Source organism: Protopterus annectens, chromosome 8.part0 (assembly GCF_019279795.1).
Source record: "Protopterus annectens isolate FY-2018-M chromosome 8.part0, PAN1.0, whole genome shotgun sequence".
Lineage (NCBI taxonomy): Eukaryota > Metazoa > Chordata > Ceratodontiformes > Protopteridae > Protopterus > Protopterus annectens.
The window spans coordinates 1,964,027,711-1,964,055,700 of NC_056741.1; the positions used below are offsets into that span (position 1 = coordinate 1,964,027,711).

Below are 27,990 nucleotides of genomic sequence, written 5' to 3' on the forward strand. Positions count from 1 at the left end.
TTCTGTTTATGTCACACATGAGGATAAGGTCCTTAGATCAGGTAATTTAGTACTGCTTGTTTTGCAAATGTAGCAAATCCATCGGGCTGGATCTATGGATGTAGGTTAGGTATAGATTGCCCCTCACTAGTCTATAGGAGACACAGTACAGAGACAGGTCTTTGAGGCAGTCTTCATGAGACATATTTACACCCTCTATTTCTTTTAGTGAGGAACCGCTGTGACCGGTTTAACTGTAACAAATGCCTAGTCAGGTACATGTTGAAGGGTGCACTGTAATTTATTACTGATTTAATGATGGCTGAATATAGTGGCACTATGATGATTTTAGATATGGATGCCATGGACTTACTTACAAGTTGTATCACGTAGAAGGATTTTCTCACCACCATCAACACATGATCAAGGTTCAGGTTACTGTCAACATAAGTTTCCAAGTCCCTTACCACTGGGTCTACTCTTAAAGAAGGGTTATCAATGTTGTAATTTGCAGTGGTGGTAGTCTTCAAAAATGGTGCAATTATGCATTTTTTGCAATGAGTTTTATCTTAGCAGTGAGACTAACCGTTCATATTTTGAAATGCATTTTTTTTTTACCAATGCTGAACTTGCGTACTCCTCTTTTCTATGAAACTGTGTGGTACACAAGAGGTCAAATGACTTCTGTAAATGCCTAAACTAATGCTTACAACAAAGAAGTATACAACATTGTTAAAGGCAGACTTACTTGTTTGATAATTACCTTTTTAGGGACTGTACATGCAAAAGACAATGATGCACAACTTCTTCGGAATGCAAAAACAGCATTTACAAATATGTATATTTTTAGAATGTGAGGCAAGAGCAATGATGACTGTCATGGAAACATAGATATTTACATTCTTGTACAAATCTATATCTTCTAAATGTTTACAAACATTTAAAGTTTCAAACTTGTTTTAGACAGCATTAATAAATATGTACTACCTCATTTTATGAATGCTGTTGTGATGCTAAATTTACTCATTTGTTATATAATGTTTACTTTTACATGATAAAACTAGTGATTTTAGACTGGAAAATTGCCTATTACTTTGGCACTAATCAGTCTAATTTATCAACTATACCCTTACTTTTCTGCAGCAAGAAAGATTCCAGAAGCACAGTCAGCTTTAAACTCTGGATCACAGGAGTCAAGGAAGTAAAGCAGTTCCTTCATCATTCCTCGAATATTATTACCATTTACTAAGGCAAAACTGAGTTCCATTGCACGCCTAGCAGGAGAAAAAAAAATGTCTCAGACAATCAGCTTCCACCCGTATATTTACCTGGTACAAAAAATACACAACAGATTATTACAAGTTGATCTAAGAAAAAAATACTCAATGGAGGGCCCTTGTCTAGGTATATCACAGATTTGCATTTTCATACAAAAATTACACATCTGGGGGTACACATAAGGCTGTCATGATAAAACATGGAAATGTAAATATGCATGCCTCAAAAGACCATCAGTTTTGATCCATGCCACTAGGAAACACCATTTGAGCAACTCAAAAAAATAAATCTAAAGACCTGACAAATTATTAAATAAGTTATAAAAGATACGCACTTAGCTAACTTTAGAGTCAACTCCTAAAGAGTCAAGGCTTTTGGAGGAGACCTTCATAATCAGACCAATGGAGGAAGATATTCTGGCCAATCAAGAAAGATCTTCTCATAGATAGACTAAAATAGTAAGACTGTGTTAGCTGCATCTATCATCATGGAACAGTCTTGAAATGTCCCTGTTTGAGATGAATCGCCAGCAGTAACCAGACACACAGATCTGACAGCTGAGCAGTGGAGTGCTGAATTCCCACATGAAGATCAACTCCCTGAAATTCACTCAAGACAACCATGCTTACAGAAGGTGTGCAACTACCACCAAGTCTCCCTTCCATAGATGTCTATTAAGTATCATTGACAAGACCAAAGGAGGAAGCCATTACTCCAGTGAAGTGAACTATGTATTCAGAAATTAACAGAAAAAGGTTAACTATCTATCTGAAGGCAAAAAGCAATCCAGCAGGAAAGTGTCAGGCAATTGCAATCCCTTCTCATCCTAGTGTAAAGGAGACCACAAGTGGTTCATCTTCTTAAACTTGTGCACCCTTCTCCAGTTGCTTGGTGCACATCCACAGTGTGAGAGGTCATCTGTCCCAGGGCTTATGACTGTGAAAATAAAACAAGGATGAAGAATGGACTTATTCATGGAATGTCAAGAATCAATACTTGGAAGGAAGCTTGGGTTCAAACTGGCAGACATTCCCAAAATTCTGATCCCTGAGAAAATCAGACATTTCCCTATACATAAAGACCTAAAGCTCAAAGACAGTACAAGGAGGGGTGACGATCACAAGAAAAAAAAGTTTCCAATTTTAATAAAAATTGCCACTAAGCTACCAAGTTCTATGTGTGGACAGGTTAACCTGTTAACCACAAAGTCCAAGTCCCATGGGAAAGGGAGTACAAGCTGCAAAATAAGAGAATGATTCTGAATGGTCTAAAAGCAAAATTTAATGGATATAGAGTTTAATTCAACACCACAGCAAAGCACTACAGGAGTCCAATGATGCTGCAAAAGGTAGTTCAGATCACTCGCTGAAAATCATCATCAAACCATCCCACAATACAGGGAAGTGAACTGAAGCAGGAAAAGTGTATGAAGGGTGTCATGCTCTTCTGTGATGAAACCATCACCAGAGGAAACAGGGCAGCCACAAAGAGGGGTGTGAAATGTGACTGAACTTCATATTTCTTTAAGGGGTATCCCCCCCCAAACAAATAACAGGAATAAGTACGATAACCATCCCAAGGCAGATGCTATACTAATACAGCTGACCCCTCCAAGTCAATTTTAAAAAAGTCTACAGACTACCTCATACAGCTATCACATATCTAGTAGTGCTATTTATGAAACAGGCAGTGGAGCACACATTTGTTTTACTCCAATTTACTTTCATATTTAGTGCAAGGTTTTGGGAAAGGAAACCAAGTACAAAAGTGTACTATTACAATACTAGACGCCTGAGATAGAGCTCACTGGTCATCATACTTCTGTTTTAAATAAATCCCTCTGCAATAGTCATGCTAATAATTGTGTCTTCCTTCTAACTGTAAATACTGCATAACCAACTTCATAAAGCTAGTTGTGGTCTAAGTATAACTGCAAGAGTGAAGGTAAAAAGGTACTGCATTTCAAGATTATAAAAATTCAGCTTTCAGACAAAAAGAATAACATCCTGAGTAATAGAGATTTATGCTTAATGTCAGTAAAGTAACATGCATTAAACATTTCTCAGGTTAAGCTTCAGGAATTAAAGTCCGTTTTTTCTTTTTCTGACCAGGTGGACATATGCCATTAAGACCTTCCCACTATACAAGAAAAAAAATGATGGAACAGAAGCAAGAGTGAGAACTGCCTAAAAGAATTAGGAACAGTTTAGATTAAAATCTGCAATGAAGGAACTTGAAGAGCTGACCAAAAAACAGAGAAAAGGACCTAATGAACTGCATGGAGAACTGAAAAAGTACAGCTGTGTACACTTACCATAAACGTTTATGTTTGAATGCATTCACTGTTGCTGTCCCGACTTGTAGAATTTCCCTCTGTGGAAGCCCTTGGCCGTCCCGACTACCAAAATAAAAATTTCCCTCCTCCTAAGGCTGGTGGACATCTTATGTCAGTATGCTTGGGTATAAAGGTTAGCCAGCAGATGCCATGACATCAGTTTTTTTTTTTCACGCTAGAAGGTAGGAACCCCCAGGATGAACCCTAAGCACGGGTTAAAGGTAGAAAAAGGGCTCTGCAGGGAAAAAACACCCAGGGGGGTCCTCTGGTTAGAGAAGACAACTACTACTGCAGGCTATAGGGGAAAGATGGGGGGGGGAGACTACAACAGTGAATAAACTTGAACATCTACATTTACGATTAAGTGTACACAACTGTACTGTCTTTTGTGTTTCACTGTTGTAGTCCTGACTTGTGGGATGATTCCCAAAGCTAAGATGAGGGTGGAAGGAATATTATGGGAAAGAGAGGATGTCCCCTGTAGGATGGCAGTGGCAAATCCTGCTCTAGACCTGGAAAAGACCAAGTGGTAGTGTTTGGTAAATGTATGTATAGATGACCAGGTAGCAGCTTCCAAATTGTGTTTGATAGGTACTCCTTTCAGGAAGGCACCAGAGGCATAAATGGCCCTATCAGAGTGAGTTCTAACAGCTTTGGGTGGCTTCTTACAATGATGGCTGTGACAAAAGGAAATACAGTGACAGATCCACCTGGAGATAGTCTGTTTGGAAACTGGTTTCTCCTCACAGCCAATGGCAAAGGATACAAACTGTTGGTTTATTTTTCTGAAAGATTTCACTAGGTCACGATAGTAGCAGAGCTGTCTTTGCACATCTAGGGCATGAAAGGATTCTTTCCCCCTGGTTCCGAGGCTTATGAAAGAAGGTGGGCAAGTGCATGGCTTGATTCAAGGATGTATCCATGACCACCTTGGGCTTAAAGAATGGGTTAGTCCTGACTGATACACTGCCTGAGTGGAATATGAGAAATGGTTCCACTGCCATGACAGCTTGCAGCTTTGAGACCCTCCTAGCTGAGGTGATAACTCAGAAGGCTGCCCTTTTATTGGCTAAGAATTTTAATTCAGCAGAAGCTGCCAGTTCAAAGCGAGTAGTGTCAATTTTTCCAGAACAAAACTGAGGTCCCACAGAGGTGTGGGTTGTCTTCTTGGAGGTCTAATATGAACCACTCCCCTAAGAAACTGTTTCATCAGGGGTGGGAAATAAGAGGAAGAATAAGGATATGGACGGAAATGGTAGAAGCATGAATTTTGATGGAAGAAAAGACTAGGCCTCTGTCAACCAATGTAGCTAGGTAATGTAAAATGGCAAAGATATTGGCTGAGTTAGGGTTGAGGCCTTGCTGTTGACACCAAATGGAGAATCTTTTCTACTTGGCCGAGTATGATTTCCTAGTACTAGGCCTTCTAGACTCCTCGAGAATGTTTTGAACTTGTCTGCTCAGCGTAAGCTCAGAGGAGTATGTTGGGGAATTATTCAGGCTGAGAGTTTGACAGTCTGAAGTTTGGGCTGCACAAACCTCCACTTGTCCTATGTCAGAAGGTCCACTCTCTGAGGTAACTGCCATGGATTTTTGAAGGTTAAACTTAGTAGCAGAGGATACCAGTGCTGTCTGGGCTGGTCTGGGGCTATCAGAATGACCCTTGGGCCTTCTTCCCTGATTTTCAGGACCACCTGTGGAAGAGGTGGCACAGGAGGAAACTCTAATGAAAAGGTGGCCCAAGGGAAAGAGAAAACATCTGTCCTCCAGGCTGTGGGAAGTTTGTTCCTGGAGCAGAATATTTTCAGTTGAGCATTTTTCTTTGGTGGCAAAGAGATCTAACTGTGGGGATCCCCATTTCTGGACTATGCTGAGGAACATTTTCTGATGCAGATGCAACTCGCAGGGATCCATCAAGTTCCTGCTAAGATGATCTGCTGGACCGTTTTCAGTCCATGGGAGGTACTGTGCCATGAGGTGCAAACCCCAGAGAATAAGCTGTCTCCCAAACCTGTACACGAGGTCGACAAAGAGGGTAAAGAGTGAGTGCCTCCTTGTTTATGTACCACATAACTGTGGTGGTGTTTCTTCTGACTAGCAGGACCCCTGGTTTCCACTGTTCTTTGAAAGCTAGTAGGCCCTTCTGAACTGCAATCAGTTCTTTCTGATATATGTGCTTGTGTCCGAGTTGATTTCCCCATCTGCCTTAGGACTAAAGGTGCTGAAAATGAGCCCCCCTCCCAAGCTGTCTCTGAAGCATCTGTGGTTAAAGTTTCGCCCTGAGGGGTGAACCTTAAGGCGAGACCCAGGTTCTGGGCACATGCCCGTGTCCACCATGCAAATTCCTCTTTTCAGCTGAATTTGTTTCCATGGACTGGGAGTGCTAGCACCACAGTTTTTTTATGGTACCACTGGAGCTTCCTCAAGTGTAGCCTGGCCAGATGGATCACGAGGATACAAGATGCCATGTAGCCCAATGCTTTGAGGGAATTCCCTGGCTAAGAGGCACTGTCTTGGCATAATGTTTTCAAAGTACTGATTCAGGAAAGAGACATTTTATGGAGGGAGGAAGGCCTTTTGAAGGGCGGAAAACAGAAAAGCTCCCCAAAAACTATCCTGGTAGATGGGTCTGTCCTGGATTTGCAAAGATTTATGGTGAACCTCAAGGAGGTCCTGAGTGAAGGCCAGATCATTGAAGAGCTTTGACTTGACTCATGACTTGAAAGCGGCAGTCGCCTACATAAGGTAAATCTGGATCACTCATAGGTTTATAGGTGTGTACTAGGCTAATGGCCCTGGGGTCTTTACAAGTAGAGCCACTGGAGTGATCTCCGGTGTGAACTTTCTATTTCCCATCCACTCATCAAGATTTGTCGTGAACAGGGCTAGCGAGGTGCTCAGCTTGGCATGCATGGGAAGTCTATTCCAGAGCATGGGCAGTTTCTGGGTTATGAACCTGCCCCTCCAGCATGTTCTGTTGATTGTGGTAATGAGGTTGAGGTCTCTGAACCGTGTGGTTCAGAGGGATTGGTACTTCTTTAGATGTAGCATTTCTAACCGAGCTGGGTCAGACATGGCTTTGTATGTCAAGCAAAGATCGCTTCTTAGTAGACGACATGAGAGAGAGAATAGCTGGAGTTTTTTTGAGACTCTCTGTGTGGGGCATGTGTTTAAGGCCTAGGATCCTCTTCCTGAGGTACTTTTGTAGCCTCTCCAGCTGTTGCATGTATCTTGTTCTGCAGAAGGTGATCACAAGAGCTAAACATTTTGTGAAGACCCTGTAAGCAGTAGACAAGCCAAAAGGCAGTGCAGAGAATTGAAAATGATGGGTACCTGCTCTGAAACAAAGGCAACTTCTGCAGAATTCCTCTACAGTAATGTGCAAGTAAGCATCTTTCAGGTCCAAGATGATCATTACGACCTGAGGGGCTATCCTGGGAAGAATTTTTTTGAGAGACAGCATTTTGAATTTTGTTACCAGAAAGGACTGATTTGAGGGTGGACAGGTCTAGAATAGGGTGCCAAGAGCCTTCCTTTTTTGCAACCAGGAATATCCTGGAATAGAATGCCTTCCTTATTTGGTGTTCTAGTACTGGTTTCACCGAGCCCTGTAAGCACAGGTTGTGAATTTGAGAAAGGGACCCTGCTCTTCAATTTTGTGGAATATCCGGGTAAGCTGAGTATTTTAATGGCTCTTTGAAAGTCAGCCTGTAACCTTCTTAGATAACTTTCAGACCCACTTGTCTGAAGTAATGAGGAACTAATTTCCTTCCTCCTAGTCTTCCACCTATCTTTTCTGGACAGGGTCAGGGGGTGGGTAGGGGAAAGGAATAGTCATTGCTGCTCTCTGCCAGGGCCCTTGCGGCCTAGAACTCCCCTGACTGAAGGTTCCTGAGGACCAGTGCTTGGGCATTTGTGACCGATGCTGCCTCTGAGGCCTTTCCTTCCAGGGTTTCCTTTGGCCGCTTTTTAGGAGGGAAAAGACCAGTGTTTAGTGGGAAAATTCCTACTACACCTAGGAGGCTGAACTTGGAGGAAGTCCTTGACAGTTTGCATAGATTTTGCTCCATCTTCCATATTTTTGAGTACAGCCTCAGCTTTTGGCCCAAAGAGGAAGTCTTTGTCCAGGATTGCATCTAGAAGTTTGGATTTGACATGGTCTAGTAGGGTCTGTTCACTAAGCCAGGCATGCCTTCTAATGGCAGAACCAGATACAGCAGCTCAGCCAGAGGCCTCCATAGCATCGTAGCTACAGTGTAATGAGTGTCTAGCCACCTGGGAGCTGGAATGGCAAAGGTCCAACAATTCCTTGGAAATTGTCATGTCCTCCAGGGAGAATACCTTTTGCTTCATTTTATCTAAAATACTTTGCTGGTATTTTATCATATGAAACTGTCAGGTAAGGGAACTCATGGCTAGGGTAGCAGAAGTATAGACTTTATTTTTTTTTAAACCTTTCTTCTTTTTTTTTTTTTTTTTTGAAGAGCTGGCTCTTGCTCCCTTGGGACCTGGAGTGACAACCTCTGGATCAACAAGGGGGTTTTGAAGAGGTATTTATGTGAGTTCAGAACCTGTCTGGTTTTCATGGGGTTGGAGGCAGAGAATCTGGATTTAGGGAAGTGTCCATAAAAGAATCCTCTACCACCTCCAATACAGGAGGAATATACAAAGGTTTGTGTTCTGGGAGGTCAAGTAAATCCCTAACGCTTCTTTTTAGATTGTGGGTATTCCTGTATTTCCCAATGAAAATGTTCCCTCATGGCACAGAGTATTTCCCCAAAAGTGATATCTTCAGGAGGTGAAGTTGAAGTCAGATTCTCTTCAGAATATGACTCTTCCAAAGAAGTAAGGAAGGGAAAGGTCCCTCATCAAAGACAGAGTCCTCCTGGTGAGAATTCTCATCTGAATCAGGAGGTTCAAGTCAAAACTTCAGGGCTAGGATCCCTCTTCCTTTTCCTTAGGGAAGAGTCTAAAGGGGGCCGCCAGCTCTAAGACGATAAGGTTTTGCTGATATCCTAGTGTGTGGGACCCATAGGCCTAGGCATAGGACCTGAGGTAGAGCACTTCTTAGAGGAAGCTTTGGCCTTGGGCCTAAGGTACAAACAGAATCCTGATGCCAGTCTCTTTGTAAAGAAGAAATGATGCAGGCTGACACCTTGAAGAAACATCACCAGTAAAAGATCACTCGTTGGAAGAAGAGGCCTGTTGAGCGACTTCGGACCTGACCAATGAACTGAAAGCCAAGGCCTGTGCAGAAGTTGAGGGACCCAACAGCATGTTAGACTCCATACAGGTCCTCAACAGATGCCTGCCCCACCACCTCGGTTGCAAAAGGGGTGTGCAAAAGCACCTCACCTTCCATAGTGATAATGAGCCTTGGCGGACTGACAGACTGTGAATGGTTGTCATCAGAGGCCCTAAGTTTGGGTTTTTTTCCTTGTCCTTCCCTCGCTTAGGGAGCTCAACCTTGGTACAACTGGCAGACACCATCGGATGATGTGAGGTAGATGGCAGACTAAGATGCCTAACTAAGACTTCAGCCCTAGGCCTGATCATCCTAGAATTGAAAAGGGTGCAAAAACAGCAACTAGGGAAGTTCTGTAATCTGGGCCTAGGCAGGTGACACACAACGTATGAAAGTCTTTGTGTGGGATTTGCTTACCACAGCTGAAGCAATTTTAACCTCATCTGTCATAAGTTAAAGCGAGAGAGAGAGCGCTCCCCAACGAGGTACTTTGCTTTGGATGACTTCTCTCTGGTATGGACTTGACAGATGCTCTGAAACACTGCTTCGGGTTCAGATGGCAAGAAGAGACTGATGTCATGGCGTCGGCTGGCTTGATTTATACCCAAGCATACTGACATCAGGATAAGATGTCTGCCTGGCATAGGAGGATTTTTATGCTGGTAGTCGGGTGAGCCAAGGGCTTCCACAGCAGGAAATCCCACAACTCCAGACTGCAACAGTGAAACAAACAACATAAGAAATCCCACTGGCTAGATGAGAAGAAAAACTGAAAAGCATCAATCCCACTTCATGAAACTATGTCTGAAATGTGCGTCACAAATGAAGGGATTGTCCAAAAAAAAGAATCTGAAGTTACCCACTGGGTGAAATGACTCTTGAAATGCTTGTCATGAAGGGAATTATTCAAGAAAAAAAGAAGTAATGTCTTACCATAACATTCCATCTGTGTTGTAGATTTTTATTCATTCATTACTGATAGGACTTTGGTTCCGTCCTCGGAAACGACACGGCCGTTACCAAGCTCACGCCAGCCAAAAACTCTTAAGACCTACCCACAATACCCCTCTCATAGTCTCTTCAGATCAAGTTTGCCCGCCCTTATATTATAGAGGTAGTAAGAGACAGTAGGAGGCACTGTCTGAGCAAAAACCTTAAATAGGAAATCTTAAAGTCCACCAAGAGTCCAGGCAGGGGGAAGGAGGGTGGGAAGTAAGAAGATCTACAACACAGATGGAACGTTATGGTAAGACATAACTTCTATTTCTGACTATGTAAATTTTTATTCATTCCTTACTGATAGGACCAAGTCCCCAGCTACTTCAGTCCTGGGTGGCCCTAAGGAAGGATATTCCTGAGCAACATAGAACTAAAAGATTTTCGTCCCAGGGAGGCCAAATCCAATTTGTAATGAGTGATAAAGGTATGAGGTCTTGCCCAAGTGGCTGCTGCGCAGATATTATCCATAGAGGCTCTGGAATAAAAAGCCACAGAAGTAGCCATCAATCTAGTCGAATGAGCCTTTACTCTGGAACGTAAAGGCAATTTATTCTAATGGCAGATAAAGGTAATGACGTTTCTAAGCCAGGAAGAGAGAGTCACTTTGGAGACAGGTTTGCCCAGTCAGGGTCCCACAAAGGCCACAAACAACTGACCCATTTTTTTGAAAGATTTAGTTATGACCAAGTAAAAGCGAAGTTGCCTATGAACATCAAGGGTATGCAAAATATATTCCCTCTGAATGCTGAGGGAAGAAAACCGGCAGGTCAACCGATTGGTTAATTGAAAACCCTAAAATTACCTTGGGCAAGAAGGATGGGTCAGTACGTAGGGACACTTCTTTCCCTGTGGAAAATCAAGTAAGGTCTCTTGACACTCAAGACCTGCAATTCAAATACTCTTCTCGGCGAGGTAAGGGCTACTAGAAAGAGTCTTCCAAGACAAAAATGTTATGTCGCATGAATTAGAAGGTTCGAAAGGATGGCTTAACGACTGAAGCACCAGTCAAGACCCAAGGCTCTATGGAGGGCTTGACAGGAGGTTTAACATGTACTATGCCTTTCAAGAAGGCTTTGCACAGACAGTGTGACATAACAGAATTATTATCAAATCCATTGTGAAAATCTGCAATAGCTGCTAAACGTACAGTAACTGTCAATGCTGAAGCTCCTGCATGTAGAAGAGTAGTCAGGTACTGTAGGATCATCTGAATAGGCATAGAGAAATGGTCTATGTCATGATATTTGGCCCATGTAGAGAACCTAGCTCCCTTACTAGAATATATTTTCTGGTGGAAGGTTTGTGTGAAGCCAGAAGAATCTCATGGACAGGAGATGAAATATCAGTTAGCCTGGCAAGCATCGGAAGTGGAGAAACCAAGCTGTGAACTTGAGGCTGTAGAGACTGGGGTGAATCAGTCCTGAGCATGAGATAGCAGACCTTGGGATTGATCCTGGATCCATGGGCTGTGAATCAGATGAGGCCATAGGAAAGGGAACCAGATGACGGGGTCAATAAAGGGCACTGAGGATCACTTTTCGTCTCAACCTTTGAGCTTTCTGGAGGAATTTTGGGATGAGGAGAAACAGGGGAAAGGCATGCAGCAGACCCAGGGGCCAATCGTGCATCAGAGCATCCCTTGGTGACTCCCTCTGAGGGGGGGATCAGGGCAAAGTAGCTTCTGCATTTGTTGTTTAGAGGGGAAGCAAACAGGTCGCAGCATGGCCTGCCCTAATGGAGGAAGATCTGATCCGCTATTATAGGACTAAGGGACCACTCGTGAGGCATCAGGATTGTTCCTGCTCAGACTGCCCACAATAAGGTTGGAACATCCAGGAATGTGCGTTGCTATAAGAAAGCAGTTTGAAGCTACCGCCCAGTGTCAAATTCTCATGGCTTCCTGGCACAGGGGGTAAGACCTGGTTTCACCTTGTTTGTTGATATACCCAGACGACTGACGTCCGATTGAACTGCAATGGCCCCAGAAGGGAGGGATGTATGGAATGCTTACAATGCTAAGAAAACTGCCCGCAATTCCAGGACAGTTATGTGCAAATTGGCCTCCATGGAGGACCAGGTGCCTTGGACCGTCTTTCCCTGGAAATGAACCCCCCCCCAGCAGGGAAGCATCTGTGGTCACCATGGCCCTGGGCTGGGGAAGGCAGAATGGTCGACATCAAAGATTTGATTCTGGCTTCATCCACGAAAGCATTTCTTTCTTGCTAAGATTTGTAAGGCATATCAAGTGGTCGAGAGGATGGGTTAAGATCGACCACTGTGAAGAAAGGAGCCACTGTACTAGTCTCATGTGCAACCTCGCCAGTGGAACTAAGGTAATAGTTGCTGCCACAGAACCCAGTAGTTGTAGTACAAGGCGTGCTGGTACAAAAGTCTACTGGAGGAGGACTTGAATCTGGCTTCTTATTTTTGAGAGCCTGTGAGGAGGTAGGGAAGCTTGACAGGATGTGGTGTCAAAGATAGCTCCAATAAATTCCAGAATTTTTGTTGGGGACATTTGAGATTTTTCCTTGTTAATCTAATTCCTAAGCGGAGAGCAAGGCCTTGTGTGTAAGAGAGGCTGTGGATGAGAAAATTCCTGGTCGTGGTGGCAAGGAGCCAATCTTCTAGATATGGAAACACCTGGAATCCTTGCAGTCGAAGATGAGCTACTACAACTGCCATACATTTGGTGAACACACTGGGTGCTGTCGAGAGACCGAATGGCAGTACCCTGAACTGGTAGTGATTGGCTCCCAGCCGGAAGTGGAGAACTCTCCAGGAGCAATTGTCCATCTTTATCCGGTAATACGCGTCCTGGAGTTCTATAGAGCACATCCAGTCATCCTTCTCTTGAAAGGGGAGGATGGACTGTACAGTCACCATCCGAAATTTTTGAGGTTTTATGAATTTGTTCAGTACGCTGAGATCCAGGATTGGTCTCCAGTCCCCTGTCTTTTTTGGCACTAAAAAGAACCTCAAGTAAAAACCGGATCCTCTCTGGTCTGGTGGGACTGGCTGGATAAGTCTTTTTCTTAGCAGCTTTTCGATTTCTAAAGCTACTACCTCCCTCTAACTGGGTGGAAAATTGGGAATTCATTTGACGGGTTTGGGACTAAGATCGAATGGGATATGGTCGCCTCTGGATATTATTATTCCCTGCACCCATGCATCAGTAGTGATAAGTTGCCAGGCTTGTAGGTGCAGGGAAAATAGACTCCCGACTGCAATTGGGCCACTGCTCAGGAGCACTGGTAGGGTCGGCCAGAGAAGGAATCTCTAGCGCCTTGGTTGCTTGGTCCCCCTCTGCCCCAAAAGGGGAGTCTTCCGGATGAGTTGCCCCCTCTGCCCCAGGAGGATTGTTCACCATGAGTGTCACGAAAAGATCCTTGCGACTTCACAATTTTCCTCCCCTCAGGTTCCTGGAATAGGATTCTCTGGGGGGGGGGGGGTATATGCCCACAGCAGACAAGGTCTTTCCGTCCTTTTCACTTAGTGGTAGTGTCTCTCTTACTTTGGGACCAAAAAGGGAAGATACGGCAACAGGCGCATTGACGAAAGAAAACTTAAAGGGGTCTGCGAAATCACACAAATGCATCCAAGCATGCCATCTCATGACGATGTTTGATGTGGCTACTCGAGCTGCCCCCTCATTAGTATGAGATATCAAGCGCATTGAGGAGTTTGAGATGGATTCCAGGGAAGCCAGCTGTGAGGCGAAAGTGTCATGCACCTCATCAGGCAGTAACCCTGCCAAAGAGGTAGACATTTCAAAAATGAGGTCTCTTTGGAGGCAAGTGAAGTGTGCCAGATAGTTCAGCGATCAAATGGCAAAGGTCACTGACGTCTAGGTCCCCTTCCCAGGTCTGTCCATAGTCCAAGACTCCCTGTTTGGGGGATGAACAGTGGAACTATCTTCTGCCAGTTCTCTCTTGGTGGCCGCAGCCACGACCATGGAATCAACTACTAACTGCTTGGACTAATTGGGCTGGTCTTCAGGGGTGGATAAAATTTTGTCTGGCCTCCGGGGGACAGGTTCTACGTTGTCTGGGGCCTTCCAGGCATGCTGCATGATCAGTTTTACAAGCTCATCCACAGGTGGGGTCACCCAGGAAGTAGATGACAGAGCATGGAAGGCCTGCAAGAACAAAGATTCCTCCGAAGGGTTAGAGGACTTCCACTCTCCCCTCTGCTTGAGGATCTCAAGAATGTCTCCAAATGAGATGTCTTCCTGGGGAGACCGTGGGGACCCTTCTCCCTCATCACAATCTGTGTCCTCAGTGATAGATTCCTGGAGGAATCAAGGTGCTTCCTCTTGCACCATTTCTTCCGGGGTGGCTCATCAATGGGATTTTCTGAGGACGACTGCACAGAAAGGGTTTTCTTCAAGGGAAGGTCTTGCAGCTCCCGTGCTCGAGATCCTAGAGTAGGGGGTTGGGACAGCTGCATGCTAGAGAGGGGTTCTGGTGTCGATGCCACTGGTGCTGACTGGAGCCTGTTGAGGGAAGGACCCTCTCCATCACTTGGAAAGTAGGCCTGCCCGAGGAGGGATGGCAGCCATGAACCAAGAAGGACAACCTCAGAATGGGGGTCGCACCCTGCCCTGAGGAGCCCACCTCAAGGTGAGGAGCTCAGAGAACTGGTAGCTGTCGGTGGAGCCATGTCCATAGACGGTGCCAGAGAGAAAATAGACACCGGACTAGGAACCACGGTGCCGACAGCCCAATCACTGCAAGAGAGTGCACCGGTTCCAAGGGAGCCTCTGCTCCAAGAGTAATCGGTGCCGACCGGGGAACCTCTGCAGTCAGAGCAGAGACTGTATGCACCGGGGTGGTCATTGGTATTGAAGTCTCTGGGGCCTGGGAAGAGGATATACTTGTGAGTATGCGTGAAAGCTTCCGTTTCAAAGGGGACGGAAGACTTAGTAGGGTTGAGCAATCCTCTAGCTGCCAAAAGCTGGTCCACAACCCGCACTGCATCTTGTTCTAAAAGGCTCCTGATGGATGTGTAGGAGGCTGTTGAAGGAGGTTCAGTTCTTTCAAGAAAGGGGCTAAATTGTTGTCCCAAAAAAGGGTCGTAAATTGCAGAATATCAGGTTCTGGGAAGGTGTTCAACTTTTGGAACCGACTGGGTCATGGTCTGTGAAGCCGTATAAGCTATCTGCACCGTGGCTGGGGATGGTGCCGATGTGGGTACAATAGTCAAAGCCGGTGTCAAGACCAAGGACGGCATCGAGGAAGATGGTGCTGATGCTGGTACTGTAACAGAAGTCAAAATTAGGCAGCACCAAAGGAGAAGACAGAATATGGTGCCAAGGTTGTCTGCGCTGAAGGCAGTGGAGAAGCTCGGTGTCAACTCGGTTTCGAAATGGGCAGAGATGTAGGAACCGAGTGACTCCGTTTCTCTCTCTCTTTTTTAGTCTTAGGAGGTGGCGAGACCTCCGTCCCAGAGAGAGCCTCCGAAAAGGGAGTTTTCATCAAACCCTTGAATATCAACTTTTTACGCTCAGCCAAAGTGCGATTGCTAAAGCTGGAGCAGATATCACACAAAGCATTTATGTGGTCAACGCCCAAACGCAACGAGCGTGACCGTCTGAGTTGGGCATCTAACGCCCACACGTATCACACTGCTTAAACCCCAATTTGCCTTTTTCAGACATAATGACAAACACCACACTAGTCCAAGCGACAAGGTAAACAGTCAAAAAACAACAGCAGCTGAGAAAGATAACAGGTTTTTTTTTTTTTTTTTATCCAGATAGAAAGAAAGAAGAGTACCAGCAATGGTACTTAGAAATACCACAAGTGGTAGGAAGAGGGACTACCTAAGGAAGGAGAGGAGGACAGTACCAACGATGGTATAAAATAAACTACCAAAGGTAGAGGGTAGGGAATAGAACAAGTAGAGGAGTCTACAGCCAAAACATGAACATTAGCAAAAAACTGACAAAGGTAAGATATTGATAGGAATTTACACAAAAACTCTACACTTAGTTTTGAGAGGGAAGTCTTGGCACGTCCAACCAAGAACGTGGCAAACGAGAACTGAAGAGACAGAGGAGCATTATGGGTAGGTCTTGGCTGACAGTTTTTGGCTGGCTCAAGCTTGTTAACGGCTGTGTCGGTTCCGAGGACGGAACCGAAGTCCTACCAGTAATGAATGAATAAAGATTTACATCATCAGATAATACAGTTGGAAGTGACTGTAGGCAGTGAAAAAGATGATCTCATATTGTCTCTTCTGTCCATTCCTCAATGGATGGGTCTTCAGATCCCTGGATCAGACTTTAGCCATTCTGGACTTTAGAACCACGGCTCAGGCTCCTTCCCTTACCCATAATCGCTTCATTTCCCCAACATTACCTCAGATCTCATTTGCTGCTCATGAACAACAGATGTGGTCCACCTCACTCAGGCTCACCTTAGCCAAGGTTTTCAAATGTTTTGGCTTTGTGTGCATTTATGTAAAAATCTCCTTTTATAAATATTTATATTCGACTTCTTCCTCTGTTTTCTTCCACCAGAGCCCTTGTCTGTTCGCATTGCTGACACCTCTCTCAAATTTTCTAAACAGTGTATGACACTGCTGCCATTTTTTGCTGTTATTACTACTATTGTTGTTGCCATTATTATCATCATCTTCTGCTAGTATTTTGTTTTCTTCTAGTCAAGGCCAAGAAACCATCAGGATTAAAAAAAAAATGTATGGCCTGTGGTCACAAAACCCTTAATTAGGCTGCTCAGCAGAAGACCGAGTACTATTTGAGCGAGGTCCATCTTGATGAGGACTATGCTATATGTAAGGCATATGGTCAGCAGGCCATCACTGAATGCCACAACAAATTGGTTATAAAGGGACATCTCCCAGCCCTAGCAGAAGACTCATCCCAAGCTTCATCCTCTGCTCCAGGAACCTCACCATCTGCCAAGAAGTCTTCATACAGACAAAGTGAAGAAGAGTTGTGACAAGCCCAGTGAGATGGACAAAGAGACTAGGAAGTGTTCAACTGCTCTTCCTCTTCTATGGCTTCCTTGACTCAGATTCCATAATTTTTGAAACCTTCGGATCCAACCCCCTTGACAGATCCGATAACCATACAACCTCGAACTCCAACTTTACTGAAGCAGAGAAACTCTCCAGAGCTAGTTTTCCCTAGGCTGTATCGCCCTTCTTACAGGAGTGACCAATACAGAGATCTTCCAGACCTCCTTCAACCTCTTCCTCAGTCAGACCAGCTCGTCTACCAGAAGCCTGACAGAAGCAGATGTTGACAGGATGATGATGAAGTTCCCATGAGCTTCTATCCTTTACACCTTCCTGTGGTCATTCCCACCCTGATCAGTCTTCCAGTTTCGAGGACCTTGGATCCGAATGTCATCCAAGGGTTGTCCTATCCAAAGACTTTGTCGTCTTCTACTTCAACATATCTTATCTGTCTGGTTCCAAGCATCTCTGACCCAGAGGGCTGTTGGAGCCACAGCACTGGCATGGATCCAGGGGCATGGGATTGACTCAGAATTTGTCGGACTCTTTCCTTCCTCTCAGAGTTTCAGCGCAAGATAGCTCAGCTCCAACGCTGGCCTAGGAACACAGCCAGGTTAGATGCAGAGAACCATCTGGTTTAGATACTTCAGCTCTTACTGGGAGACATTGGCATCCAATTTCAAGGCAATTGAGAGAAAGCTCTCCTTTTCTGGTGAGCAGACCTCCCATATGCTTTTTGCTCCACACATACCCAGTGAAAAACTCTGGGTCCTGATCCCGCTCTTCTTATCCCATCGGGACAGCCAGTTGTCAAGCCTTAAGACAGTCCGCATTCAGGGCTTCACTCAGTCTTCTAGGTCCTCTATGGAACATCCCATCACTGAGGTACCTCAGAAACCTACATGCAAGAAACACAATATCAACTCGCTACAGGAGTCTTTTACCAAAGATATAGATTTTGATTAAGGGGAGGAGTCCCAGATACCCTTCTGAAGGCATCTCATTCAGGGAAATCCTCGAACCTTTGAGACTAAAAGCAGTTGGTTTTCTGATGCCCCATATAAACAGAAATCAGTATTTGAGGCCTTCAGATATGTCTCAGTTACTTCTTGGGTTGTCCCTTCCACGGATGGGATGGTAGACAATCTCTCGGCTGCCATGGAAGGGAGCCAGATGTGGCTGATGCAATACCGCATACACCAGATAAAGCTGTAGTTGTACCGAAAGAACACCCACACTGGAGTAAAGGACCACTGGTGGATTCCGTGAATGTAGTGGCAATCACCAAAAAGGAGCAAGCCAAAGAGAGCACCCCTGTCCATCCCCCTAACAGTGTGTCCAGGGCGTTGGACAGGTTTGGGAAGCAAGTTAACTACTCAGCTACCTTCGTTACGAGGAAGCTGAATTATCGGACACGTGACAAGATTTCAGAGAGATGTGACCAAACAGCTCTCTCTGGGTCCATGTCAGTGGAGAAAATGGAAACAGTGGACACGCAACTAGCTACCCTACAGTCTTCTTTTCCATCAACTCTATGCATTTATCTCCAATGCAACTGAGGGCACTTCGACAGCCACACGTACAGGCATTGCTGCAAAGGAGATGTGCTTGGATGCACTTGTGCAACTCTGCAGAGCCTTTCAAGATGTCCTTTGTGAATGAAATTTTAAAGATTCCACTCTTTGCTGAACAAAAGTCAAAGACTTTCTCTTTAGGAGTGAGAAATATGGGAAAACCCTTTCTGCCTTAGAGAAATGGCTTTCTAAACTCTAGACATTCTTTTCCAGGAACCAGAAGGCAAGTAAGGAACTGTGCTATAAGAAATCACAAGTGTTTTCTCTGGACACTTCTGGAGATAGACCAATTGGGGGGGGGGGGGTGCTCTAACGATGGAGTTCACCCCCGTGGCAGAGAAGATCCACAATGCCAAGGCTTCAGGGGTTCTTTCTCAGACAGGCCTTAGTGCTCTTAAACGGTTGCCACACTGCTGATAACCTGTTTAGAGAGCTTGCCAAAAAAATATATATATATATTTTCTAAGCATTCAAGTTATTTCTCATACATCAAAGGGGAACAGTGAAGATTGAAACAAACAATAAGTTATATCTGGATCAGCAAAGGAAAAGAAGTGCAGTAGAACTAACCTGTTTTTTATTTTAGGTAATGCCCATGTGTGCAACAGTCAATTTATAGCATTTGTTCTTATTTGTAAAGTGTTCTTTTTTGAAGCATATACTTGATGCGTGTGTTTTAGGGGGTTGTGGTGAAAAGCTTAGTCTGGAAAACTACAACACAAAGTTTGAAGAGAGTCATTGAAATCTTAATATCAAATTTGCTTGTGAGCCAGCAATATGTTATGCAAGATGTCAGAAAAAAAAAAAGTATACTGAAAACAATGTCGTGTACCTGTAGTGATTATTAGAATGGCTGCTTGTAAATGTTACACTTACCAAGGGTACCAGAACTTGTCAAAGATTTGGGATGCACGGCTATGCTTAAAAAAGCCCTTTTGGTAGTCAGCCTAGTAAACACCTATGAACCGATGGCTACGGAGGGCTTTACCTACCAGCTGAAAAGATCAAAACCATAGGCACAACTGACAGATATGGATCAACATGACTATGTGGAAATGAGACCTCCAATAATACTAATAAAACAATGACCACAAAAAAGGATGCGGAGTACAAGCATGCATCACTATTGATGGCAAACCTGAATGCAGAGAGACCAATGGCAGGATTTGCATTTCCAGAAAAATACAGCTATTAAAGAAAATATAAGAGGCTTTTACAAAGAAATACAAATATTATGGGTTGTTTCTGACTGGCCAACTTTGAGTACATGAACTAGGCAATGAGGCCAACTCTCCCTCTGCTGTTGGTATTATATATGAAGTCTTTGGCAAGGAAAATATGAGGTTCACAAATTCAGGGTTATATCTGGTGTAATCACCAACAGAAAAAAGAAGTTATGTACTCACCATAACGTTCCATCTGAGTACGTAACTTCATTTGTCAGCAAACTGTGGGTATCGGATCTGATCCGGCAGCTTTCCAAGCTAGAGATCCGAGCTACAAGCTCCTCTCCCTTACCCATAATACCTTGTGACCTCCTTCTAATCCTCAGATCGCGTCTGCCCATCTATATAACCTCACAACCACAAAATAACAACATGAAAAACCCTAACCTAAGGATTAACAAAAGACTTGATAAACCATCCTAAGGCCCAGGTAATAAAAGAACCAGGTTAGGGGGAAGGAGGGAGCGTCGATTGCTGACAAATGAAGTTACCTATTCAGATGGAACGTTATATTGAGTACACAACTTCTTTATCTGAAGTAGTTAACTCCCTTTGGTCATCAACCTGTGGGACAGATTCCCCAGCTACCAAAAACTTGGGAGGTCCTCAAGGAAGGATATTCCGGAGAACTGCAGAAGCCAAAAGACGCCCTTCCTCTGGACACTAAATCCAATTTATAGTGAGAGATAAAGGTATGAGAGGATGCCCAAGTAGCCAAAGAACAAATGTCATCCAAGAGAACTCTATACCAGAATGCAGCAGATGTAGCCATAGAGCGAGTAGAATGAGCATGAACCCCTATAGGCTGTGGTAGGCCAGACAGTTCGCATGCGAGCAGAATAAGATTAGAAATCCATCTGGCCAGAGTCACCTTCGAAACTGGCTTACCCAAGAAGGGTTTTGCAAAGGAAACAAAGAGCTGATCAGACTTGCAGAAGGCAGCTGCTCTGTATAAATAAAAGCGTAACTGTCTATGAACATCTAACAAATGAAGTTTGTACTCCCCCTTTGTTTTGATAGTTAGGGAAAAAAACTAGGAGATTAATGGACTGATGTTCGCCTTGGAGGCCACTTTGGGAAGAAAAGATGGGTTAGTCCTGAGAGAGACCCTGTCCTTATGGAATACAAGATAAGGGGGCTTAACACAGAGGGCCTGAAGCTCCGACACCCTCTTAGCTGAGGTAAAAGCTACCAAAAACGGCAGTTTTCCAGAACAAGAATTTCAAATTAGCAGAAGCTGCAGGTTCAAAAGGTGGTCCAGTCAGAGCCTGAAGGACCAAAGTTAGATCCCATGGAGGGCCGGAGTTCCTAATAGGAGGTCTCAAGAGAAACGTACCTTTCAGAAAGGTCTTACAAATCTTGGTGGAAGTGAGGGGATTGAGATGGTCTCCAATGTGAAAATAGGAGATGGCAGCCATTTGAACCTTTACAGTAGAAGAACTGGCCCCTTGCTGAAAAATATGAGATAAAAAATCGAGCACTGCTGGGATGGGAGCAGTGAAAGGGTCTAAATTCCTATGAGACGCCCAAATGGAAAACCGCTTCCATTTACTATTGTAAACCTTCCTGGTAGAAGGCTTTTGCGCCGCTACCAGGATAGATCTAACTGCGGACAAGATACCAGGAGTCCTAGCAATTAATGGAACTGGATCAGCCAAGCTGAGTGGCTTGAGATCGACCAGATTCGGGGGTTTCAATCCCGAAGGATGCAATATCAAATCCGGGATGGGATCCAAGATCCAGAGAGGAGCTATAAGATGAGACCGTAGACACGGGAACCAAGCTTGACGAGGCCAGAATGGGGCTATGAGGATAATCTTGTTCCCCAACCGACGAGCTTTCTGTAAGAATTTTGTCATCAATGGAAGAGGAGGATAAGCATAAAGAAGACCGGGTGGCCAAACATGGGTTAGAGCATCTCTGGGGGATTCCCCCGGAGGGGGGATTAGAGCGAAAAACTCGCTGCACTTCACGTTGGAAGGCGACGCGAAGAGCTCGCAGCAAGGCTGACCCCACTTGCGGAAGATCTGTTTTGCTACTAAAAGATTCAGAGACTACTCGTAGGGCGAGAGGATAGCTCGACTCAGTTTGTCCACTAGGATGTTGGACCGACCCGGAATGTGCATTGCTAACAGAAAACAGTTGGTGGATATCACCCAATCCCAAACTCTCATGGCCTCTCGGCAAAGAGGGTAAGACCTGGTTCCCCCCTGTTTATTGATATACCAGACCACTGACATGTGGGTCTGACTGAACTGCAATAGTCTCTGGAGGGAGAATGGTGTGAAAGGCTTGCAACGTTAGAAAGACCGCCCTCATCTCCAGTACATTTATATGCAGAATGGTCTCTGTCTGAGTCCATGTACCTCGGACAGTTATGCCCAAGTAATAACCCCCCACCCCACCCAAGGCGGGAAGCATCTGTGGTCACCATGGCTTGGGGTTGCGGCATAACAAACGGTCGTCCTTCCCGAAGCTCTTGAGATTGGAGCCACCACATGAGGGAATTTCTGCAAACTCTTCTGGTAGGAATTGGTAAGTCCAATGGGTGGTGAAGGATGGACCACTGGACTTGCAAAGTCCATTGGAGAACCCTCATGTGCAAGAGAGCTAAGGGAGAGAGATTGACTGTTGCTGCCATGGACCCTAAAGCTCTCAGGACTAACTCCACTGACGGGGCAGGTGACTGAAGAAGGGCAAGAACGTGTAGGGTCAAACTGCGAAGTCTGTCTGATGTTAAGAAGGCCTTGGTCTGTAGTGTGCCTATTCTGGCCCCTATGAACTCCAAGATTTGAACTGATTGAAGGGATGATGTCTTGAAGTTTATGGTGATCCCCAATTGGGATGCTAATAGTAGGAACCAATCCCTGGCTAAGCAGAGTAGATGCCTGGTGGGGGCAGTAAGGAGCCAGTCATCTAGGTAAGGAAAAACCTGCATTTCCTTTAGTCTCAGGTGGACCACAACAACTGCCATGACCTTGGTGAACACCCTGGGGGCTGTGGTGAGTCCGAAGGGTAGGACCCTGAACTGGTAATGACTGGCCCCTAGCTGAAAGCGGAGGAACCTCCTGGATCGTCTGTCCATGAGAATATGATAGTACGCATCCTTGAGGTCTATGGAGCACATCCAGTCCTTCTCCTGCAAAAGGGGCAGGACAGATTGAAGCATGACCATCCGGAATTTCTCCTTGGCAATGAAGAGGTTCATTGCTGAAAAGTTGAGAATCAGCCTTAAGACCCCCGTCTTCTTTGGCACCAAAAAGAACCTGGAGTAATTGCCTAATCTGGACTGGCCTGGGCGGACATGCTGGATGGCTCTTTTTTCTAGCAGCTTTTTTATCTGTAAAGCTGCAGCCTTCCCTCTGACTGGGTGGTACATCGGGGAGGTGCCTCGACTGAAAAGGTTGGTATATGAAAGGGATTGGGTAACCTCTGGATATTATTCGAAGCACCCAGCGATCTGTTGTGGACTCCCATTGAGCCAGGTGCTTCAAAAAACGCCCCGCCAACTGCCTCCAGAAAGGAGTAGTCGGGCAACCCCCTCAGGGCTGCTGCATGGGTTGGTCAGATAAAGGTTCCCGAGACCCATAATTTTTCGGCCCCCCTCTGCATCTGGGCCGGCGTCCACCTTGTACCCCTCTGCCTCCGAAGGACGAAGGGTCCGGAGCGTAACGAGACTGCAGAGACTTCTGGAACCACACCTTTTACCCTCTCTGGTTCCTGGAAAAGGACCTCTGAGGAGCCAAGAAGCGGATTTCGACGGCAGACAGCATCTTCCCGTCTTTCTCGCTCTGAACCAATGTGTCATGGACGGTCTTCCCGAACAGGGTAAAACCGAAGGGTGCGTTCGCGAAGCACGCCTTGAAAGGTTCCGAAAAGTCACAAAGCCGGAGCCAGGTGTGACACCTTAAGGCGATGCTGGACCTGCTGGCTCTAGCTGCCCCTTCCGTGGCATGGGAAAGTAGCCGCATAGACGTGTTTGATGCAGATTTCAGAGTGGCCATGCGAGCCGAGAAGGTCCGTTTGTCCTCGGCCGACATGGACTCAGGGGGAGACTCGGCGTATTCTTTCACCAGATCCCGCTGAAGTCTAATTACATGGGCCAAATAATTCGGCGCCCTTATGGAAAAGGTAGCTGAATCTAACATCCGCTTCCCGATATGATTCATCGCCTGAGACTCCTTATCAGGGGGATGGGCCGAGGAACTATCCTGAGCAAGTTCCTTCTTGGTGGCTGCTGTCGCCACCACCATGGCATCTACCAAGGAACCCTTACTCCAAGCCGTCCTACCTGCGGGGGGGACTAAGAATCCAATATGGCCTCCTGGGGATTGGCTCTACAGTGTCCGGTTCCTTCCACTCCCTGGTAGTGATGAGGTCAACCAGGGGGTCGGCCGGAGGGGATACCCAAGAGGTAGATGGGCCTGCAAACCCCTCCAGGAATACAGACTCATCTGAGGAAGGTTTTTGGGCTGACCACCCCCCCCTTTTGGTGACTCATTTCCATAATGTCTCCAAAAGAGATGTTTTCGGGGGGTGACCTGGGGGAACCTTCCCCTTCCTCCAAATTGGTGTCCTCCGTGAGGGACTCAGGGGAGTCCAAGTGCCTCCTCTTACACTTATGTTTGTGAGGGACCTCCTCGGTGGGGCTGCCCGAAGAGGGTTCACCAACAGGGTCATGTTCTGCCAGTGGAACGGGTTGGGGCGTCAACGCAGGCTGTCCCTGGGACTGGACGATGGAAGACAAGCCCAGCTGCAAGGGAGTGGGGGCGGATCCCGAAGAAAGAGTAGGGGGTCTCGAACCTCTCGAGAGAACCCTCTCCACCATGTCGAAAGCCGAGGGTGAATCAATCTCTCTGGTCTCCGTGGTTAACACCCTCGGATCCGGTGGGATCGGCGCTGGAGCCAAAGCGCTCAGACCCGAGAGGGAAGTGTGCTCCAACTGAAACAGAGCCGAAGACACACTCGCCCTGTCGGATCCGACACACGGCTCTCAGCCCCGAGAGCTCAAATAAGAAAAGGGATCCGGCAAACTCGCGGGCATGGCCAGCGTTGAGGTAGCAATAACCATCGGCTCTGACTCCTCGGATCCGAAGGCTCCGAAACCTGATAGTGGATCAAAGGAGGAGCTATTAGGGCAAAAAGTGGGGTTGAACTCCCCCCTGGAGGGGGGCCAGCAACACTCCCATCCGTACCTGGGTTTGGAGAAAGCAACGCATCATCCAATCCATATCAGCGTCGGAGAGGCTACGGGTTGACCTTGAAGAGAACGCCGCAATGACCTCAAAGATGGCCAAGCATCCTCCTCCGGGAGAAACGTGGAGAACGGGGCCGAGGGGAGGAAGGCCCGGAGACCTTCTGAGGTGACGAGAGCACTTTGGCAGGTGGGGCCAAGGGGTCTGAGTCGGCCCACCGCTTGTGGCTTCTTTGCCTCTCTTTCTCTCTCTCCCTCACTCTTCTCTTTCCTATCTCTCTATCTTTTTTAGATTCCCTGGGAAGAGATGGGAGGTTGAGTCCCACCCAGGGGAGGGGGGACAGCAGGCTGAGCAGCCGCGGCTGTAGCCACCGAGGGAGAGGTGGAAGAAGCTGACTCCACGGGTAGGAGACCTGCCAGAATCAGCTTATTCCTCCTATCCCTCAGGGCCCGGGGGTTAAAGGCTGCGCAAATCTGGCAGCCTGAGGTCAGATGAGGTACCCCCAGGCAGAGGACGCACTTAGTGTGGCTGTCTGCTGGGGATAGCTTATGGCCACACTCGGTGCACTTAGAAAAGATGGCCTTTGGAGCCTCATCCATGACTTCTAGATAAAAAACACACACGCCCACACAAACACATAAGGGAAAAGAGGGGCCCTACTAGGAGTTAAACTATAAGGGAACGAGGAAGTAAAGCCAAGGGATTTAAACTATTAATCTAAACTAACCACACACACTAAACTATTAAAGAGATTCTTAAGCAAAAATACACTCACAAATCACCTGAAAATGCTAGGAGCTCGAAAACTTGTGCTTGACCAAGCCGCGGCAAACAAGATTTGAGGATTGGAAGGAGGTCACATGGTATTATGAGTAAAGGGGAGGAGCTTGGAGCTCAGATCTCTAGCTTGGAAAGCTGCAGGCTCGGATCCAGGTCAAATCGGATACCCACAGGTTGATGACCAAATTAAGTTAACTACTTCAGATCTAGTGTTTCTTAGAGATGACATTATATTGCATTTAATATATCCACCACAATACTTGGGACGAAAAAACAGTAAATTATTACAAAAATCAAGGAATTGAAAACCATAATTATTGGCCTGGAAAATAAAAAAGTTAAATGATTTTAGTACTCCTGGGGTTACATTCAAGTCGGGCATATTTCAGTCAGCCTGAGGACGGAGCTCATCTCGAGATGGAGATCAAAGTTTGGGGCAAATTAATCCCCCTAATTAGTATAAGGAGGAATTACAGCTGCCAGACTTGAAAGAATATTTGAAGGCTACACTATAACACACTGAAGGTTATAAACGTAAATGGAAAATGATTATGTTAACACCAGAGGGGAGATGTTAGAAAGACCAAGAGATTAGCCTTCCAGGTCCAAGCATAAAAGAGAATGCCAACAAATACAAAACACATTACATTTATAAAGTGTTAGACATTTTTTCTTAACTTGAAAAAATTAAAGATTGAATACAGGAGATCACAAGAATAACTGCAATTAACGACATGGAAATAGACAAGAGGTGGCTAAAAACAACTGGAGGAAAGTAGCTAAGGAAACAACTGGGAGCAGATAAGTAAGGCTGGAAAAGTATTACAGTGGGATGAAGATGTTTAAGTTGTACATTAGAGAATTTTTACTCTACTAAGGACTCATCATTGAGTATTGACAGAGAAAGGAATAGGCTGTGTTAAATGAAATGCCAACTTTGGTCAAGCTTACAATGGAATCAAGAACAAAATGTTATTAAGAAAAGAATAATTAAGGAATGATTATAAAATAATAGGATAACTATAACAAAGTCAGAAGAAACATACAAAAACAGCAAAAAATTTACAAGGCACTTATCTATGCAAGAAATCCAGACTGCTTATATTTGTTTGGAAGTATCTGTATATAGATTTTTACACTCCAAGTAGGGTCCAGAGGATGTTTTCTCACAAATAGAGAGTAATTTGTTGGAGATATGTATGGTAAAACAGAGGAAACTGGAAACATTTTTGGAATGTACAAAAGTAATTTCAAAAACTCACTACAAAGTTCCCCGACACAAGTGCATGGGGAGCAATTTGAGCTGAACAAGGGTATGTTTGTAACTGCAGTCTAGTATTAGAAATATCAAAGAACAGTATGGCATTAAATGTTATGATGCTGATAGCCAAAAAGCAATTCCTAAAACTAGAAGACAAAAAGTAAAGCAACTATATGAAACAAAGGAATCGGAGATGCGATCTTTGAGAGAGTGGAAGTAAACTGTATTTGAATAAATGGCATTTGTGTGATAAGTACATACAAGCTAATGCTTCTAAGGATTAATGGTGAAAGTTGGATGTCAGAGTTAGATAAATACTTAAGACTTGCAAAGCACTGATGTGAAGCAAAAAGTGATGATGGAAATAATGCATAAGTGACAAAGATGTTACATGAAAGTCTTTCATTGTACAAGAATTCCTGTGACAAGCCAAGTATGAAATTTAAATAAAGGTGTTTAAACAGTGTATGTATTTAATAGTTACAGTTCTTTTATTAAAGCAGTGGTGGTTAACAAAACAAAATGAAGTCATACCGGGATTAATAAAACTGTCACTGTTAACAGTTAACTCCCGAACTCTTCGTCTTCTAGTACTCCTGTTCCCACTCTTCTACAGCTGCCTTAACCTAACTAGTGCCTTCTTCACTGCAATTACCTTTCTTTACTTCTGCTTCTTTGATAACTGCTACCTGTCATACAAACAGTCTATACTATGTCACGTCTACTTTAATACTGTTACATATCCAGCCACTTAACCCAATTTTCCTTTTGCCTTGTTGGTGGTCAAACTTACTATAGTAGATGTTGCATTACAGTTGATATACCTTTTCATTATATCCTAATAAATATATATGGAGATATTGCTTTATCTAACATCTCTTTATGCGACCATTTATGCCAGCCTACTTGCAGTGCATATATATATATATATATATATATATATATATATATATATATATATATATATATATATATATATATATATATATATATATATATATATATACACACACACACACACATTATATATACACACACACACACACATATATATACATATATATATATATATATATATATATATATATATACACATATATATATATACACATATTTATATATAAATACATATATATA

At 44.8% G+C, this 27,990-nt stretch overlaps 1 protein-coding gene across 1 annotated transcript in view; it reads right to left on the bottom strand.

Moving 5' to 3' along the window:
* Positions 1-27,990, bottom strand: part of AP1G1 (adaptor related protein complex 1 subunit gamma 1) — a 4,036,072-nt gene that overhangs the window by 1,432,054 nt on the left and 2,576,028 nt on the right. Inside the window, exon 17 of the mRNA XM_044079548.1 lies at positions 1,113-1,253. Coding sequence (XP_043935483.1) covers positions 1,113-1,253 — 141 coding nt within the window. The remainder of the gene's footprint in view (positions 1-1,112; positions 1,254-27,990) is intronic.